Source organism: Zootoca vivipara, chromosome 7, assembly GCF_965207765.1.
Source record: "Zootoca vivipara chromosome 7, rZooViv2.hap1.1, whole genome shotgun sequence".
Classification (NCBI taxonomy): domain Eukaryota; kingdom Metazoa; phylum Chordata; class Lepidosauria; order Squamata; family Lacertidae; genus Zootoca; species Zootoca vivipara.
Genome location: NC_142590.1, coordinates 45659360 through 45678651, shown reverse-complemented (window position 1 = coordinate 45678651; position 19292 = coordinate 45659360). Strand labels below are relative to the sequence as shown.

At 44.1% G+C, this 19292-nt stretch overlaps 1 protein-coding gene and 1 pseudogene across 2 annotated transcripts in view; both read left to right on the top strand.

Moving 5' to 3' along the window:
• Positions 1–19292, top strand: part of DMAP1 (DNA methyltransferase 1 associated protein 1) — a 34226-nt gene extending 14934 nt beyond the window's left edge. For both annotated transcript variants that reach the window (XM_035121852.3, XM_035121853.3), the window contains exons 8-11: positions 1467–1538; positions 13181–13253; positions 14262–14545; positions 18947–19292. In XM_035121852.3, coding sequence (XP_034977743.1) covers positions 1467–1538; positions 13181–13253; positions 14262–14545; positions 18947–19006 — 489 coding nt within the window. In that variant the 3' untranslated portion in view covers positions 19007–19292. The remainder of the gene's footprint in view (positions 1–1466; positions 1539–13180; positions 13254–14261; positions 14546–18946) is intronic.
• LOC148685056 (uncharacterized) lies at positions 2186–3357 on the top strand (annotated as a pseudogene).

Below are 19292 nucleotides of genomic sequence, written 5' to 3'. Positions count from 1 at the left end.
TGTAATGGGAAAATATTTGGCTAGAAGAGAAAGACATTATTCCTGGTGAAAAATGCAAGGCACTATGAGATGGGTATATTTCCCCACAGCATGAAGTTCATGCAGGGAACAAATGGCTAGAACAAGAAGAGTAAAGTTGTTTAGTACAAATGGTACAGAAGTTAAATAATTAACGGAAAGTGATACTAATCCTGGTTTATTGGCTGTATACATGGAACAGAAAACATGCAATGATCAGGTGGGGAGAGTTTAAAGATTCAGTGGACGTTTGGGTTGCGAACGTGATATGTGCGGGAGGCATGTTCGCAACCCGCAGCGCCGCATCTGCGCATGTGCTGATCGCAATTCAGTGGTTCTGTGCATGCGCAAAGCGTGATTTAGTACTTCTGCACATGCGCGGACGGCAAAACCCAGAAGTAACCCGTTCCAGTACTTCAGGGTTCGGCGTGGGATGCAACCTGAAAAGACGTAACTTGAAGCGGACGCAACATGAGATGTGACTGTATTCTTAAACAAATCTTAGATTCTCAGGATTTTGAGAAGTCATAACTTTGCATTTCAGAGTTGTACTCCAAAATATATCCACACTTGGGACCATGGGTTTTAAAACCTGCTTTGCGTCCAGGTTTGTAGTTATACTAGTGTGTTGTGAGTTCTACAGGTCAAGACTATAAGGTTGCATTCAGTGTAGTGTTAAGGTGAATGTTCTGTCAGTGCAAGGGTTTCAGGTAGCAATGTGCATTCTACTGTATGCAGCATAGTAAAAAGATTGAGGCTAAAATAATCCAGAATGGATCAAAGCAAACAGATTTTAAACCAGTGAGCAAATCAGTGTGGTGATTGACTAACTTTGTGTAAAATGATTCATAAAAGTAATTTTATCTATTGGAGTCTGTTTTCAGGAATTGGGCAAAACAAAGATGTAAAAGTTAAGCCAGATTTTGGAGACCTGGGAGACCTGAATAGCATTCTTACAGTCCTAGCTAGTGTGAGGCCCTGTAGATTTTAGCCTAGTAAAATCTTTGTGGTTCATCCAGAAGAGACTGCTGTTAGGGTAGTGCTGCTTTTAAGGACAGTGTCACATGTTATGTCAGTATAGTTTGGGCTATTTTTTTCCACCTAGCGCTATGAAACCCTTTCCATGTCCCACTGGTTGTTTTAGATGCAATTTTCCTGCATAATTTTCAGTACGTTCCTAGTACAGCTAGATTTGTACTAGCATAAATTGTTGATATCTTAATATATCAAAGCGACCTTTGGCAATTTAAAAGGTATTAAAATTAATGGGTGCAGTTCTCAAAATCCATGGTTTTCCCCAGTCTTCCTTAGCAGGGCCATGCAATTGTACTAAGGAGTTCTGTCCTTCTTAGTGCAGACATTGACAGCTGGCTCTCTGTCAGAGTGTGGTCTTTGTACATCCTTTTGCATTTCCTTTTCTCAACATATGCTGTCTCTTTCTCTTTTAGGCTGTCCCAGAGACTGCTGGCATCAAGTTTCCGGACTTCAAGTCTGCAGGTGTCACACTGCGGAGTCAGAGGGTAGGCTACTATGTTGGTCGTTGGAGCCCTGTGTGGATGCTTGATTGCTTTCATTTCCCTTTTATTCTCCCTTTAAAGCTGTTAAAGGTCCATTGGAGTCTGGGCTGTAATATCAATGTGGGTTCTGGCTGGTCTCAGAAATAATAGCTGTGTGTTTGCACTAGAGGCCCACTAGAGGTGCCAGTTGTGCATGGCTGAACTTGTTTCTTTGCTCCTTAAGCCTCAACTCTTCTGAATATGTCTCTGCGCTTTTATGCTTCCATCTGAGGTCATGTTATCATGCCTGATAATGGGGCCCCAGCAGAATATGTAGCCAGGAGAAGAGTCCTGGGAAAATCATTGGGAATGGATCACAAGCTAGCTTTGTCTTCTGTGAACAGCACTGTTCCCATGGGTAGTTTTAAAATAAAAATTAGACACCTGGATTTTGCAGCATTCTTCATGAGAAGAAGCAGTTGGGACATGTAACTAACTTTCTGCCTCTTTTGAAGTTAATTGGAGGGCATTTTTATAATACAATGTTAACTTGGCAAATAACTTTCTGTTTCCCCATTCTCTCTCCCCCCCCCCCATTTACATAATGGTTCTTTTTATAAAAGATAAACAAGGCAAAGGTGTAAGGTGCAGCTTAGGCCCACTCACTGCCCAGCCATCTCCCTGCCTGAGCTGACAAAGCTGGTTTCAGAGGCTGTGTTGAGGACTCCCAAACTGTTGGTTCTGGGGGACTTCAACATCCATGCTGAGGTAACTGACTCTGGGGTGACTCAGGGCTTCATGGGGCTGTCCCATCATGTCATTGGCCCAATGCTTGAAAGTGGGGGATATTGACACAAGTCCCTTGTCATGGTCAGATCACTTCCTGTTAAGATTTAGACTTTCAGAACCTTTTCCCCTCTTCAGAGGCAGGGGACCTATTAGGATGCTCCGCCCTCAGAGGCTGATGGATCCGATGGGTTTCCAGTCAGCGCTGGGCGATTTTCCAGCTGATATGACCGGTGCTGTTGTCAAAGCCTTGGCTGACCTCTGGAACATCTGAATGGCTCGGGCTATTGACATGATCGCACCTGCTTTGTGGAGCTTGCTTGGCTCCCTGTTATACTCCAGAGCTTAGGGTGAGGAAACAAGATGGGAGATAGCTTGAATGTGAATGGAGGAAAACTCCAGTTGAATGTAGCTGAACACAGGTGAGGGCTCATCATCGGGCATACACAGTGGCAGTGAAGGCAGCAAAGAAGGCATACTTTGCTTTCTCCATTGTATCCCTGTTGGGCTGTCAGGCAGAGCTTCTTGCAGTCTGGCCTGAAGGAGGTGATAGAACCAATGGTAGCTTACTGTGACTTGTTTGCAATGCATTTTGAGGACAAAATCACCTGCATCTGTTGGGATCTTGAGTCCACAAGTAAAATATATGAATTTCAAAGGGTATCCTGAGCACTGTCTAGACCTGTTGTATTGGATGAATTTCAGTTTGGAAGGCTTGATGTGGACAAGGTGCTTGGATTGGTCAGGGTGACCATTTGCGCTCTGGACTCTTGCTCCTCTTGGCTGATAAAAACTAACAAGGAGGAGACAGGTGATTACTGCTTCCTTGCGAGAGGAGGTGGTCCCTGCCTGCTTGAAGGAGGCAATGGTGAAATCATTCCTCAAGAAACCCTCCCTGGATTCGGAAAATCTTAAGTAACTACCAGCCAGTTGTCAAGCTCCCCTCCTTGGACAAGGTTCTTGAGCAAGTGGTTGCAGATCAGGTCCCTTCCTTGTTACTGAGCAAGCTAATCAATGATGGCAGTAGGAATACAGTAGGAAGAGCAAATGGGCTACAGTGCATATATGAGAAATCTGTTGCTGACAGTAGGTTAATTGGTGTAACTTTGGTACATGCCTTGGAATGCTGCTTGGAGCAGAAGCAAGGAGGTGAGTAGCTATGGCTTGGTTCAGCCTTAATAACAAACCATGGTTTGTTTGCTATGAGCATGAGCCTTGGGTTTACATGGTCTTCCCACCCCTTTGCAAGTGAAGAGAGGAGATTGAAAGCTTCTGTTCTAAACTGCAATTTCTTGTTTTGTCCAAACCTGAAGAAACTGTAGTTTCCCCCACTTCAAAGATCTTGAGATGCCTAAAATTTAAGTCCATAGTCATAAGGCAAGACTGGTTGTTGGTAAATCTAGCTCCATTACTGGGATATGTTGGCATTAAATATCACCATTGTTTTGGCTAGGGAATCACTGGGTGAAAAGATATTGGGTGATGAGAATTGGCCTTTGACCACTCATTTAACCTTGTCTGAGGTCCCAGTTCATGTATTAGGAGTGTAGCACGGCTGCCATTGCTTTGTAATTGGATCCTTTGCTTCGCTGGCAACATTCAAAGGGTAGAACAGCATAGAATGGGGGGATAACATGCTAAGTTAACATCAGTGCACTAGTGCCCAGCCATTCCTGCAGCCATGCTGTATCCACAATATCTTAATTGGGCCTCTTGTCTTCAAGGGTTAATAGTTTTCTCTACGCTGCTGGCACTCATGGAGTCTGGAGGCTTTACCAATATTTGTGTGACATTTCCAAAGCTTCTGCAAGTGATTGTGATTCTAAGTGTTGGCCTGGATTGGAAAAAGCTGGCTTTATTGGGCTGTTATTTCTGCCAGTATATTCTTTGGTGCCAGCACTCCCACCTCTGTTTTTGATTGACAAGGTTTGGAGATGGTGTGCAGTGTGACATACGCAAAGGTGAGCAGACATGGAAGCCCTGGGGAGCAATTGGGAGAGGATTTGTTAACTGCCTGGATTAAGTCCTCTTTCTAAACAGCTTGTTCAGATTTTCTTCTGCAGTTTGTTGCAATGGAGAAGCAAGCGGCAGCTTTGTATCTAAGATCAACATGATGTTTTCTGCATAATAGTGAGGGAAACGATTTGCTTGAATATCATAAAAAAAACCAGTGCTCCCCCAGTTCTGGCTTAATGAAGATCTTACAAATTAACAGATTTGTTTGGAAGTGCCCTAATAATGTCCTGTACTCTCTTTCCTACTCCTGATAATTTCCTTAATTCGATAATAGTCTTTTAAAGCTTGCAGAGTAACCAAGTGCTGGCAATCAGGATTTTAGAGAAATTTGAGGGGGGGGGGAGCAGTTGTCACTACACGTTCTGTACAGATCTTTTGCTTCTACAGTTAATTATCAGAAATTAACAGCTGAATTTGGTTTTCAAAAGACCAAACCTGATCATTGTAGTCCTTAAAGAATTGAACAAAAGCAATCTTCCCTTCCTCAATCTAGACAGTAGTCACTTTGAAAAAGGGGCAGTTTTGTATGATTCAAATATATTGTGTGCCAGTGAATTTGAAATGTGTGCAAAAATTTCATATCTCCCCTCACTTTTTTGGGGGGAGAAATTAATTTATTCTTGTAGACTTCCATGCTGCCAGCTTAGAATAGAATGAAGGCTTTAAATTTGTGTTCTCTCTGAATGTGGACTTTTAAAATATATATTTAACCTTAATATTCCCTCTGTGTTAATATACATTTTGTCAGGCAATTTTGTTGATACATTTTCTTGCTACCCTATCCTCCTCGCTAAAGAGAACATTGGCAAAGAATAGGTGTGTGTTTGGGTTCTGCTTTGGGGCTCTTGCCCTGAGTCTTTGGGATGAGGCAAGAGGTCTGGACTCTAGACTGCTAAGTCTTTGATAATGAGGCAAAAACAGTAGGATAAAAGAAAGTTCTTAGCAGCCTCAGAGCCAGGGAGCGCACTGGGAGATGCTGTGGCGCAATTGTTTAGTTCACAGCTGGGCACCTTCTACCAAGAAAGGCTTCCAGCCGGCAGTTTTACTTGTTACCTGCTAACTAGGATCTTGTAGACAAATTGGTGGTCAGACCAATTAAAAAGAAATAGGGGGAGAGGGAGCTTTCATTCCCATTGATTCACACATCCAACCTCACTGGCTTTTAAATATTTACTAGCCAACTGAGCACTTTTTTAGCACTGATTAATGAGGTACAATCTACTGTGGTGCTTGCTTTCTCGGAGCACGGGGATGGGGTGGGGGCTAGGATTGTACTACGCATTCAAGATAAACGAGTATTTTGGTCAAAGCTTGGCACGAGGGAGGGGGGCGGCTTAGGTATGTGTATATATTAAATGCATGTTCTCAATATTTGATTTGTTTCGCTTTGAAGCGGTTGTGTGCGCTGCCTGTTTACTCTTCACCAGAGGCCCTTGGCCATGCGCCTTCTCTCTGACATTAATGCAGAGCCAGACCTCATCAGTTGCTAACGGGGGAAACATCTGTCTTTCTTCGCTTGATCAATACTGTCCCTTCAGAGGCCGAGCCTTGAAAGCAGTTACATAAAATACCAGTAATATTTATTTGGATTTGATAAATTTAATTACTTGGAACAATTAATAATTTATCTCTTTAGTATTGACTGTGCTGCAAGGCATTTTGGTGAGATAAGCTGATGGTAATCAGCACCTTCTTATTAGCCGGAAATTGTATGTTGCCACGATGGGAAAAGACTTCCAATGGTTAGAAAGATGAAGTGTTCTTGTTGCTTTTACTGACACATTCATGTAGTAACAGCGTGCAGAGCTAGACTCCACTACACAAATGTGTGAGATAATAGCTTGGGACATGGAGCACGTGGCAAGATGGGCGGAAAGTGTGATTTGAATGTCATCTCTGTTTTACTAACAGATATTGAGCGCTGAAGCAATACAAGTCAGAAGTATTCTTCTAACCCTTCATCAGTATGTCCAGTACTGCGGTGGTTCTCAAATCTTTTACTTATGGGAGACTGGTTGTAAAAAATGTGGGGCTTGTGTAATACTGTCATGCCAATGGATAGGATTTCCTCTCCCCATCTGCTCCAAAGGGTCTCCCAGCTCTCTGGAGGAAATTTGGGGAGATTGCAGAAGGAGGAAAGGAAGGGTAAGCAGAAGTTTTTGTCGTGTAAGTGTGATGCCTCAAATGGCTGTCACCCTTGATTAATTGAAAGATGAGATTTCATAAGCTAAAGCTCCTGATCACAAATGTACCAAATGCGCAATGAAGGATGTACAAGTGTGCATGCACCCACTTACTCCCTGCATTTGGGGCCAAATTTAAAGTGCTGGCTTTTGCGATTGAAGTCCTAAGTCCAGCCTGAGCTTTATGATCAGTTATGGGCACCATATTTTCTGAACTGTAGATTAGAGGCTAATGGGTATCAAGAAAAGGGCCTTTTAAGTGGTGATCCCATAGTTATGGAATATGATCATGCCCCCCACCCATGAAGTGACTTTTACTTGCTTTCATAAAAGGATCCTTAAGATGTTCTTATTTTAATCAACTTTTAAAATTCTTTTTTAAAAATAGTTGTCTTTTACTTTAAATGACTTAATTATATGATTGAATGCATATGTTTTATTACTGGTTTTATATGCTGCCTTGGGAGGACAATTGTCCTGCCAGGTGGGATGTAAATCTTTAAATAAACAAATACCTGAATTACTAGTTTTGCTAATAATATTTGCATATATATGTTTATTAATTCTGCCTATAGTGGACTTCTGAGATTTAGCTATAGGCAGAAGGTTGGACATTGAAAGGCTTCTGGTCCTTTAAGAATATTGGGTTTGGGGCATGTACCCATGTAGTAAGGTGTTAAGTTTTGCTAGAGACCATTATTTGCCAGAATTACTTCTAGCCATGTGCCAGATTGCTTAACATGGCCTGGAAGTAATTTTTGCAAAGTAATCTTGGAGGAATTTGGTTCCCAATCAGAGTCAATCTTCCTGTGATTTGCGTATAGTAAAATGCAGCTGTGAGTGAAAGAATTTCCTTAAAAGTGAGCTGTCATTACAAAAATAACCTAGACTCTACATAAAGGAAAGAACAGCTGAAAAGCGTAAATACTTTGCATAGCTGTGAACAATCAAATACTAAAGGAAGAACTTTACTCAACCTGCAGCTGTGACTGAAAAATGCCAAGAGGATGTTGGGTCACATAAAGGAAGGGAAACCCATATGGAAAATATCCTAATGCTCCTGGACAATTTGATGGTTCCCTCTTATCTGGGTAATGCCTGCATCGCTGCTCGCTTTATCCTTCAAAGGAAATTACTCAGTTGGAGCTTGAGAAGGTGATTTCACAACCTCCTTGGGCAGCCTGTTCCATCGCTGTAGTGATCTGACAGGAAAACCTTTCCTAATGGATGACTTAAATCTAAATGCTTTTAATTGAAATCCTTTGGTCTGTGTCTTATTCCTAAAAGACAGGGTGAGGAAAAGTTATCTCCATCTTGGGAGTTGAGGATGGAGGTGGAAACCCACCAGGAATTCCTTTCTGTGCAACCCTCACTGAAATGAGATGAAGTTGCACAGACGTACAGTATTTGTGTGTAATGCCCATTGATTCCAGAGCCGCTGGCTCAGAACCCAAAGTGGATCATGCTCTGCATGTGAATCTTTAGATATGGTTACAGTAAATCTAGGACAGCATAAAAATGGCTGATGGTATGCATTTAGTAGATTATTGTTTTACAATAAAGCTTGAAGAGTGGCAGACGAAAATCTGCCCTTTGATCAGGTTTAAATACAACAGAGGATGAGCTCACTTCTCTAGGGTGAGCATAGTGTGGAATTTAAAGCCAGTTTGGACACTTCTGTGAGTGAAAAAGAAAGCAATTCAGGGCTTGAGCAATTAACAGGAAATAAAAAACTCTAGTTCCAGGGAAGTTGCTAGTACCTGATTGGAAGCTGTAGAAAAAAGAAGACAGATTTTCTGATACTTGTTGCTGCAAGAGTCTGGCACTTTTGTTTGAATGCTTTGCAATTGGACCATGGACTTCTGTTGAGCCCAAATGTGGTGGCACTCTCCTTGCAGAGTTTTATGAGACCTAAATGTATCTCAATCAGTGTATCTAAAATTCGGAGCAGGCTTAAGGAAAATGGTAATGGTTTAAATAATATGCTCATAATAGCCCTTACACACATGCTTACACATATTCTTACAGTGTCTGGTAGGATCCTCAATCATTGTGGCATAGAATCATTTCATTGTAGCATAGTTTCACTTGGCCCCAGGCCTGAGGTTCCCCACCCACAGCTATGTTAGGCACCTACACTGTGGCCATGTGAATAGCAAGTGGGGTGTACCTGTTTACTCAAACTTTTTAGTTTTTAAACAACTGACTGTTTTAGCTCTTCTATTTTTTAGTTGTCTTTGTTGGTGTAAGAACATATGCTTTGTTTTACTGCTTTTTTTTAAATAAGAGGGCTTGGAAGTGTGCCAGGTGTGAATATTCTTGCCTGTATTGATTCATTGTCTTACTCTGGCAACTAGGAGGTTGTTTACTAGTCTGCTCCCTGCCAGTCTCATTGGTGGTTCAGGGAGAAAGTCCCACCTACTTGCCCCTCTGCAAACTTGCTCTCTTCTTCCAGTCACGTGGCCTTGATTCATATATTGGAGTGTTGCCCTTTTATTTATTTTTCTCTTTCTGCACAGTTCATGCATTTACTGGTTGTTTATAGCAAGGACAAAGGCTCAGAGTCCCTAAATCAAAAGTGATGCTGGCATAATTATAAGCACAAGCTGGCGTTGCAAAGAGGGCTGCAGGGAGAGGTTGTCAGAAGACGGGAGAATCCAAGATATATTAACCTCAAAAATTCCAGCTAATCACTTCTTCAATGTGAGCAATCCATTTTTTGAGATATTATTATTTGGGGACTTTAGTTAATAATAAATAATTTTAATAGATTGTTACAAAGAGGGAGGGCCTGACACTACATGCTTTTCAAGAATCCTTCCATTGCACTTGCTTAACAATGAACTTTATCCGGTGTTGCAGAGGGGTGCTAAGGGAAGTACTTTGTTGCCTAGTGGAAAACAGCAGGTTGTGATCGGCCACCTTTAATCTAATGTTGCTCCTGAAGGCTTTCAATCTGCCATAAGTCCCAACATGCAGTGTTGCCCTTTTGAGCTGAGATGTGTTGCAAGATACAGAATGGTCGTTTCAGATATGTAGCCTGCAGATTCCATCTAGGTGGCTAATGGCCACCAACATTTTTTTCAGAAGCATCTTTGTCAAACTGATTCAGCCCTATAGTTCTGTGCCTCATCCCAATGTTTTGCTTCCAGCACTATCCAGTCAAAGAGCAATGCTAAACAGCTGGATTATTGCATTAATCTGCCCCCATTAAAGATCCATGCAAGACTTGTCTGGGAAGGAAATGGAGAAGTGTGCGTAGGAACAAAACTGCACATGCTACTACTATCAACTTCATACTTGGGTTTACATCAGCCTTCAGTACATGTACCAACATGTGACTATTGACATCCCCAGTTTTGCTCATAAATTGATACAAGCATCCTTTTGAAGCAGAAAGGGTTAATTGACAGAGTTAGGAATGAATCTGTATCTCTTCTTATCCAGTGTAGCGGGATCTCTGCTGAAGGGCTGATGCGGAATGTGGACACTTAATGCACATTATTAGGGCAATAACTTGGGACTCCTGGATTAGGGGAACTTTAGTGAGCTCTGTCACAGGCACTGTCGTGTCAGAAAGGCACTTCTATTGGAGGCGTTGGGTTACCCAGATCTCTTTGTGGGCAAATAGTGCTGAATCTCACTCCTGAACCTAGATAGGTCTCTGAAGCAAGCAGAAAAGCGCATAGAACATCAACAGTTTTAGTCACAGGTCCTGCTTGAGGGAACACCACACATAGCCAGGGGAATAGGTCCCTGTGGTAGCCAAAACCAGCACCGTTTATCAGAGTCCTGCATTTTGTAGCCTTAGAGTTCTGTCAGACTTGATTGCACCAAAAATCTGCAGGATTTGAGAATGCCTGCTCTTTTTAGCTGCCTGTGCTTTTGGCTGCCGAGGTGAGTGGAGCATTGGGCCTTCCCCTGCCGTTGAGACAGCCAGGCTAACGGAGCCTACCTAACAGATTATCAGCGCCCTGTGAGTAATAGACTCCTCATTTAGTTTTAATACATTTTGCATAGAGAGCAATCAACCTTCATCAGTCTTAAAGATGAATTGGCTTAGCCAGCTAAATTTTAAAGATATTAGTTCGACAGCAGCCGCATAAATCATAACGTTTTCTTAATGACGGTAAAATTAAAATATACTCTTGCTTGAAGAAGCCAATGGAGCTTTCATGTTCACAGGCCAAATCCTCCCCCAAAATTAAAGGAAAGCTTAATTGATGTTCTCTAAAGCAGAGTAAACTCAAAACAGTCCCGCTTTTCCTGAGTTGGCCTCGTATTTCTTCTGCGGTCTATTGGTACATCTAAATCCATCCAGACTGCTTCTGTCCCTTCCTATTCTTGAAGCTGCCAATATATCAGACCAAAACATAGCAAGGCAATAATCCTGGTTGTTTAAAGACTCTGGGTCTAGCTGTCAGCCCTTCCTTGCTTGTCATTGATGGAGCTCTGATTGACACATGAAGGAGATCCTCCTTATTTCCTCCTACTAGTATATAGAAGACAGCATATCTGGAGCTGTGATTAGCAGGGAGGAGTGAGCTAGAAACCTAACAAAGCTCTTTCAGATAGGAAAGGTGCTTATTCTGAACGGAAAGCATCACATGGCTTCCCCCCAGATCCCAGCCATACAAGTGTTGTTCTACTGCAGGCATCCCCAAACTGCGGCCCTCCAGATGTTTTGGCCTACAACTCCCATGATCCCTAGCTAGCAGGACCAGTGGTCGGGGAAGATGGGAATTGTAGTCCAAAACATCTGGAGGGCCGAAGTTTGGGAATGCCTGTTCTACTGGCTTGAAAACCTATATAGTGAGGTGGGGTAGATTATCTAAAGATACATGAAGAGCCTCAAAACAGGATGTGATGAAATAGTGTTGCCTTATGAGGAGATGCTGTTCTCTTAAGCAGGGTACCATATGTTAAGAATCTAATCTTTCATGTTTTATTGTTGACACCTTCAGAATCCCATTAGACATCTCATTCTGGCTACTTCCACATACTCTAAAGCAGGGTTTCCCAAACTTGGGTCTCCAGCTGTTGTTGGACTACAACTCTCATCATCCCTAGCTTGCAGCACCAGTGGTGATGTGAATTGTAGTCCAAAAGCAGCTTGAGGCCCAAGTTTGGGAAACCCTGCTCTAAGGAAACCTCTGCCTGCCCTTTGCAGATTTGGGAATTCCTCACAACCCCTGTTTCTGGCCTGAAGTTCTGAGAACCTACTGCAAAGGGATGGGCATTATGGGGAGTAGTAATGAGTAAGAGAAGGCAAAAATTATTGCTGCCTCATGAGAATTCTGAGAGTGCCTACCTGAAACCAGGCCTCTGATTGGCTTACCTTGGCAGCCAGTAGAAATCGGTTTCCCTCTCACACTGCAGTTGCAGGTGAGGCTGATTTATGTAAGTATCTGTGCTGCGTCTTTCCTGATTTTAGGTTGATTGTTTTTACAAGATGGTTGTAACCATGCTGTGATTGTCCATGAGGTTGGCAGCCGCACACATATTTGTCATTGCAGAGAGATGCTTTACATGACATAATCCTCCTGCGAGTTGGTAATGTGAATCTGCTCTAAATTATTTTAACTGGTCAGAGGCTGGAAGCAACTGGGGAGTTTTTCCAGTTACCTGCTCCCAGTATCTTCTTGACTTGGAAGTGGCCCTTTGAAAGAGGCTGATACCTATATTTCTTATTGAAAAATGAAGGTGCACCGATCTGATACTGGAAACTGAGCAATGGTGCAGGGATCAACTTTCTGCTTGTGTAAGAAAAGGGCAAGAGGCAGAAAGAGAAAGAGGCAGGTATCTAAAGTCGATGCCCTTCCTGGTAGTCCTTGTTATACTTGGGTTTTTGTAAGCCCAAAGGGTGTGATTGAAGGCCATTAGCTTGGCTAGTTTCCCCTGTGTGCTCAAGTCCCCTTTTCCCACTTGAAATTGTGCTTGAGTTCTTTGTACTTTTCCTTAGCACTTGTTCTGAGTTGCTCCTGCCCGTAGTGTTGTAGTGAGGGTGGTTTTGGTTTTTTTTAGCTAAGCGTGATCTCATGCCCAGCTTGGGTTCCCTGCCCCTGCCTAATACTTCCCTGCTCCCCATACCCCCCTCAGCTCCACTGTGAATGTATGTTCACACTTCTGCCAATTGAGTTAGTGTGTGTGCTCTTTGTGCCTCTTTGCGTCTTTTGTTAGAAAACTGGCTCTGTAAATGAATCCCACGGCTCTGGGCTCGGCAGGTAAAGGGAGAAGGAAGTCTGTTAGTGCACGAGTCTAATCAGGCTGGCAAGAGCAAGTAAAGTAGGGCAGCATCGCACATTAGCTGCTGTGTAATTGAGCTCTTTGATGGGCAGGGCACTGCGGGAGAGGGTTCGAAGCGGAGCAGAACTTTTGTTGTTAATTCAGTTGCACATGGAAGCTGTAAAGCTGTGCATCTCCGCATCTTGGCACCGGGAGGAACTGAAAAGCCCTTGCGACCAGGCTTTTCAGTCCCTGCCCTTGGCCCTCGTCTGCAAACTTTCAGGCCTTCTTTCTGCCTCCCTCTCCCAGCACTTGATTTCCCTTTTCTCTCTTTCTTTCTTTGGCTTGCTTTTCCCCCCGTGCACTATAAAAAGCAAAGCTCCCTTGCCGTTTGAACTAGGCGGCTGTGAGTGAGGGCTAGCTCAGAGCTGTGTGGCTGTTACCTTTGTATTCCAGATGAAACTGCCGAGCTCCGTGGGACAGAAGAAGATTAAAGCCTTGGAGCAGATGCTGATGGAACTCGGAGTAGGTGAGTAAAGAGGGCAGGTAGAGAGAGAGAGAGACCCATGGAGCAAAGCCTTTGTAGTCGCGAGGGGCTATTTTTTCCCCCAAGTAATACAGCCAGTTCCTTGAATAACACTATGTGAATGGGTTTGAAAATAAGATCTTATGTGTTTTGTTAAAAAAAGAAGAAGAAGCAGAGGGGTAAAAGCCAGAAGATGATGCACAAGAATATCCCCCCTCAAAAAATTCCTCCCAGTCGAAAAGTATTTGAACAGAGTCTTTTGTCTCTTTCTCTCTTGTTTGGGTTCTTTAAGCCATCGAGAGTGACAGCCCAGTATTAAGGAGGCAAATCTCTTCGTGCAGGGAGAGGTACTGTGAAAGGGGTTAGTGGCCATTGTCTGTGAGACTCTGCCTGGCTTTTGTGCTTCCTTGTTGCTCCTCTTCTGGATGGGTCCCACGCGACCTGTGTGGGGATATACCTGGCCTGCCCTTTGGCTAAGGGGAAAAATACAACACCCCCCCCCTCTAGCCTCTCCTGGATAGGGGAGGCAGTGGACTCCCTGGATTCAGCAAGTACAATAATGCTTGGCTCCGGTGGCTTGCTCAGGTTGTGTACTAATGGGGTTGCCCAACTGATGCCTTCCCTTCTAGACCAATGTTTCCCAACCTTGGGTCTTCAGCTGTTTTTGGACTACAACGCCCACCATCCCTAGCTAGCAAGACCAGTGGTCAGGGACGATGGGAACTGTAGTCCGAAAACAGCTGGAGACCCAAGGTTGCAAAATACTGATCTAGACTGTCCTTACATCTCTGGCTTGGCACAGCAGTGAAAGCTTGGCTGGCAGTGGGGTCCAATGCAGGCAAAACTTCCCAGTTGTGCTACATCTGGGGCAATAAAGGACTTGACTCTTTAATGCTTTCTGCTTTAGAAGGTTTGGACTGAACAAAGACCTGCAGAGGAGCATTGGAGCAGTCTGCAGCTGGTAAGGGACAGAGTTCCCTTGTTTAACTTTCTTCCTTTTGCCTCCTGCAGACCTGAGTCCGATGCCCACAGAGGAGATTGTCCAGATGTTCAACGAGTTGCGCAGTGATCTTGTGCTTCTGTATGAGCTCAAGCAAGCGTTCGCAAACTGTGAATATGAGCTGCAGATGTTGCGGCACCGCTATGAGGCATTGGCCAAAGCGGGTAGCACAGGGCCCAGCACAGATGGTGGCTCACATGCTGATGGACAGTCAGGCTTGTGCACTGAAGAGAGCAAGGGTGACGCAAAGGAGCAGATCATTGATGTGGTGGGGGCTCCCCTCACACCCAATTCGGTGAGTATATATGGATGTTGGCATGCCCTTGCACCTCTTTAGGCCTGCTTGAAACAATATCACTGCAAACCAATACCTTTTAAGGTCACTGGGGAATCAAAGAATTGTAGAGTTGGAAGGTACACCAAGGGTCATCTAGTCCAACCCCCTGCACTGAAGGAATCTGAACTAAAGCATGCATAGCAGATGGCCATCCAATCTCTGCTTTAAAACCCTGGAGAGTCCACCACATCTAACCCTTCAGAGCAGGAGAAAACAAGCTTGCTCCTTCTTCCATGTGACAGCCCTTCAAATTTTTGAAGATGACTATCATATCTCCTCTCAATAAGGGAGAGTCTCTGTCTTTCCACTCCATGGTTTTATGTGCAAGGAAGTTTTTTCCAGTGGAGTAAATGGGATTAATCCAATGACTCGTGTTTAACATGGATATGATCAGGTCATTAGTCAGCTGACCACCAAACCCTTCTTGCTTCCTTGCATAATGGCTGTCCCAGTATGTTGGCACAGCAGTGTGTCAGGATGTTTTTTTAAAAAATGGCTTTCCTTTTTTTGATATTCAAGAAACTTTCTCTGTAAGCTCTAAAGGTGACATGGAGTTTTGAGTAACCGCTCATTCTTAGAGGCTTCTCCTACTGAATGGGCTTGACCATACTATTGAGCCCCACATCGCTGTGTCATAAATTCTCACCTGCTTTGGGGGTGGGGTGGGGGGGTTCAGCAAGCCTCAGCAGCAGGCCAGTTCAGAATGCTTTTCTTCCTCTAGAGCAGGCATCCCCAGACTGCGGCCCTCCAGCTGTTTTGGCCTACAACTCCCATGATCCCTAGCTAACAGGACCAGTGGACGGGGAAGATGGGAATTGTAGTCCAAAACATCTGGAGGGCTGAAATTTGGGGATGCCTGCTCTAGAGAGTTTTCACTGATTTGTGTCTGTTTGCAAAACATTGCACTTAAATGTTTCCCCAGTGCTGTTCTTTTCCAACTCCATGCTTGGAATAGGAACAAAAAGAATGAACGCAGCACCAGGAGGGTTAATGTGACCTGGGCTCTGACATATTTGAAAGAAATATAATCAAGTTAATTCACTGCAAGGCAAATTTGGTACCTAAAGGGCCCCCCTGTTAAATACAGCTCTGACCTTTACCGGCTGGTTACACAAAGACGACACAATTAGATTAGTCCAAGACAAAAGGTCAAGCGCATTCACACTGTGACCACTTTATGCTGTCTTTGGAGGGGAAAGAAATTCCACCCAGCAGGAGGGGGGCATCCCAGGGAGGTTCACTGTTGCTGCCAAGATGGAGGGGAGGGGCATAAGTATGTGGGGGAGTGGTGTCATTGGGGTGTGTGTGGAATGACACTGCTGCCAATCAGAGAAGCTGCCCCACTTTCGATGGAGTGTGTGTCTCTCTCCCTGCCTTTCAGGGAGCTGATCCTGCTGCTGGAGTTATTTGGGCATAGAACCATTCTGCTCCATGACTTAAGTATCCAGAGTATTTTCCCTACTGCCTGTCTCTATGTATATGACACCACCTGAGTGAACAAGTGGACATTGGCTTAAACAGATGGTCAGTGGGCGATAATTTTCTGCAATTCTCAAACTTGGGAGCCATTGTTGTTTTGTGGCTAGATTATTGGGGTTGAACATGGGAAGCCTGGGTTCAAATCCCTATTTGGCTATGAAGCTCACCGAGTGACCTGGGCAAGGTAGCATCTCTCAGGCTGGTCTACCACATAGAATTGTTGCTAGGTTAAATGGTCATTCTGAGCTCCTGTGTGGAAAAGTGTAACAAATAAAACACTCACTAAATGCTTGCAGCCCCAGTAGCGTGGTCTTTCCCCAATCCATGCTATTCATAAAAGACAAGACCACAGAACACACAGATTGAAGTCTATTGGGACTTTACCCTGGCAGCCAGGGTGATTCTGTAGACTAGAGAACACATAAAATATCATGCCAGTCTCCAACAGCTCTTGTTAAGTTCATGGATGCCTGGCATTGAGCTACTATGTATGTGGAGAAACACATCTTGGCTTCATGTTTCACCATGTTCTCTGCATATTAAAAAGTGCCTTGTTTGGTATTTTCCAAAAGTTCTAGCTTCCAGTTTTCTGCTGCCTCTCCTGATAGCACCGCCTTCCCAGTAATGAATTTGGAATCTTCCCCACTGTATCCTGTATTAGCAACTAACCCACCCACCACATGCTCTCTCATCCCAAATAATATATACAGGCATTTGAACCACCTGTGAATGGCAACCAAATTGCTGGTCATTGGTGTGGACCTGAAAGACTACACAGGAACCTTAGAGGAGCAATTGTTCCTTCCCCAAAGCTTCTTCAATATTTCAATTGGGGTGCTAGCTCTGTTACAATGGAAAGTGGACTATTTTTTGTAATTCTGTAGGAGAGATGGTCTAGCATTCAAGCATGTGACACCACTAGGCTTTTAGTGCTACATTTCCCTCTCATCGCAGGCTGGAAAAAAATAGAAGAGAATATCCACCTTCCTAGGCTCAGCTTTTGGCCACCTTACTGCCAGCCCAGTGCACCCCAGCCTTGGTTAGTCTGCTGTGGGCATGTCATGATGCCCACTGCTGGCAGCCCACAGTGAAGGGAGCCTTCTCCCCACCCCCACCCCAGAGCATTGCTCTGCTGACCCAGGAGGGACGCTACTCTGGGCCTTTGCAGGGTGAAAGGTGAGTATAACTTGGGAACAAATTAGTTCCAAGCAGAAGTGCAGCCAGTTACTCCAGATTAGAGCCTTTGATTTGTGCGACTCAGACTCCACTCGCCCATCCATAATGAGTTGACTCTCCTCAGAATTCCTCACATCAGCGCACTTTGTTCCTGGGCTCACAAGTCAGCCCATTAATGGGGAAAGGAAAGGACCTTGCCTCTAAGAAGTCTCGGGTTCAGAGTCAGAATCATTTGACTTTTAAGCTGCCTTTATCTGAACTCCTGCCGGCTCCTTGTTTTCTGAGCCTGCTTGAAAGTGAGAAGTTACATTGTTAACATCAAACATCCTTCCTTCCAGATGGAGTTAGAAAGCTCGCTTGAGCGTCTATATAAATGTGTATCTGTATCACGATACGTGTGTGTTTTATAATATATATTTTCTCATTTTAAAATCATTCCTTTCCATTAACAGGGAGCCAGGTTCCCAGGCTCTTGTAAATTACAATGTAGAACATTTTTCCTAACCAGACACTTTCCGTTTTTGCCCACGGCGACGGGCAGAGCCAAGCTAGGGAAGGTGATTAATATGAATTTGTGACATATTTGAAAGATGGCTCTTTTGCCATATAAAGATTATCAAACACATGCGCTCATCCCCATTAATTCGGCAGCCTCCCTGGGAAGCTCTCAGGCCCCCACTCCTTTGTTTCCAGGTTGGGCTGGCTGCTTTAAATGTACCTTTGCTCCTAATTTCCCAAAATTCTAGGTATTGTTTTTCACAGGGTGCCAGTTAACGAAGTGGTGCGCATTCCCCACTAATCAAAGCCACTGAAGGCAGTTCTGCTGGATCAACCGGGGCTTCCTATTTTAGGCATGCATTTTCTGCCACGGAGATAGTTGCATCCCCAAGAAGTGGGGGGGGGGGCTTCATTATTAATGCAGGCTCTCAATCATTTATGCCTGGAACATTTAAAACAAGGAAAGGTGGTGGATGGCAGCCTGTGGTTCCCAAGAGGCCTCATTTTAATTTCTTTCCTCCATTCACTGTGGACTTGGAAAAGGAGAGGGTGGTGGCTTTTTGTTTGCTTGCTTGTTTGTTTGTTTAAATGCCTTTCACTTCCTGCATTGGCCTTAAGCTGCCAATGTTACTTGATAATTTCTGTGGATCATTTCCCCTTTTTCTGCATTGCACTCTCTTCCCCAGATGATCTGGTGGGGAAACTTCAGGTACATTTAGTACAATTTGCAGACATCCCAACTCTTTGCTAAGTTTTCACTGTGTGCCCTTGGGAGGGGCCTGTGACTGATTTAGGGGTCATGCATCAGCCAGTGGAATCTGCTAATCCCGTTAAATGCTAATTCACAAGCTTCAGGCAGGCTTGTGGTTACCTCTACTCCTTCCCTTTATGTGTCAAACCCAGAAATACTGGCTCAGGAAAGGTCTGCCCCATACCAGGGGGTTTGTATCCTTAGTTTTGTCACTAGAGTCATTTATAAGACCATTTTACGGTGAAAAAACAAGCTTAATGAGGTTCCTCCAGGGCTTTTAAGTAACAGGCCTGGTCCAGAGTCTGCTTGGGTGTTGTGTGGTGGTTTTCTTCCTGAATTCCCTGTCTGGGCACACCCGATACCTTCCAGGAAAGGGTTTGTGTTGCATCTAGCACTGACCCGGATGGTCTGACCTCTTGTTAACACCTGTTTTTCATTTCTGCTTCTTGGAACAGAGAAAGCGCAGGGAATCTGCTTCCAGTTCATCATCTGTCAAAAAAGTGAAGAAGCCATGAATTGCCTGAAGTTCCAGATCCTGGATGTCGGAGGATCAAGACACTGACTGCAGGGGCAAGATGGCTGCATTTGCCAGTATGTGTACTTTATGCTATGGGATTCCTGCAGTGACATTGCCCTCTCTTGTTCCAGAAAAGGGTGTTGCTGCCCCAGGTAAATGGGTTGGACTTCCTTGCATTAACAGCCTCATACTGGTTGTTGCTGTGGTGATTGTGTTGTCTTTCCTATGTCTGATTTTTGTAAACTTCCTTGTAAATACAGAATCCATTACCTCTTGTTCCATAA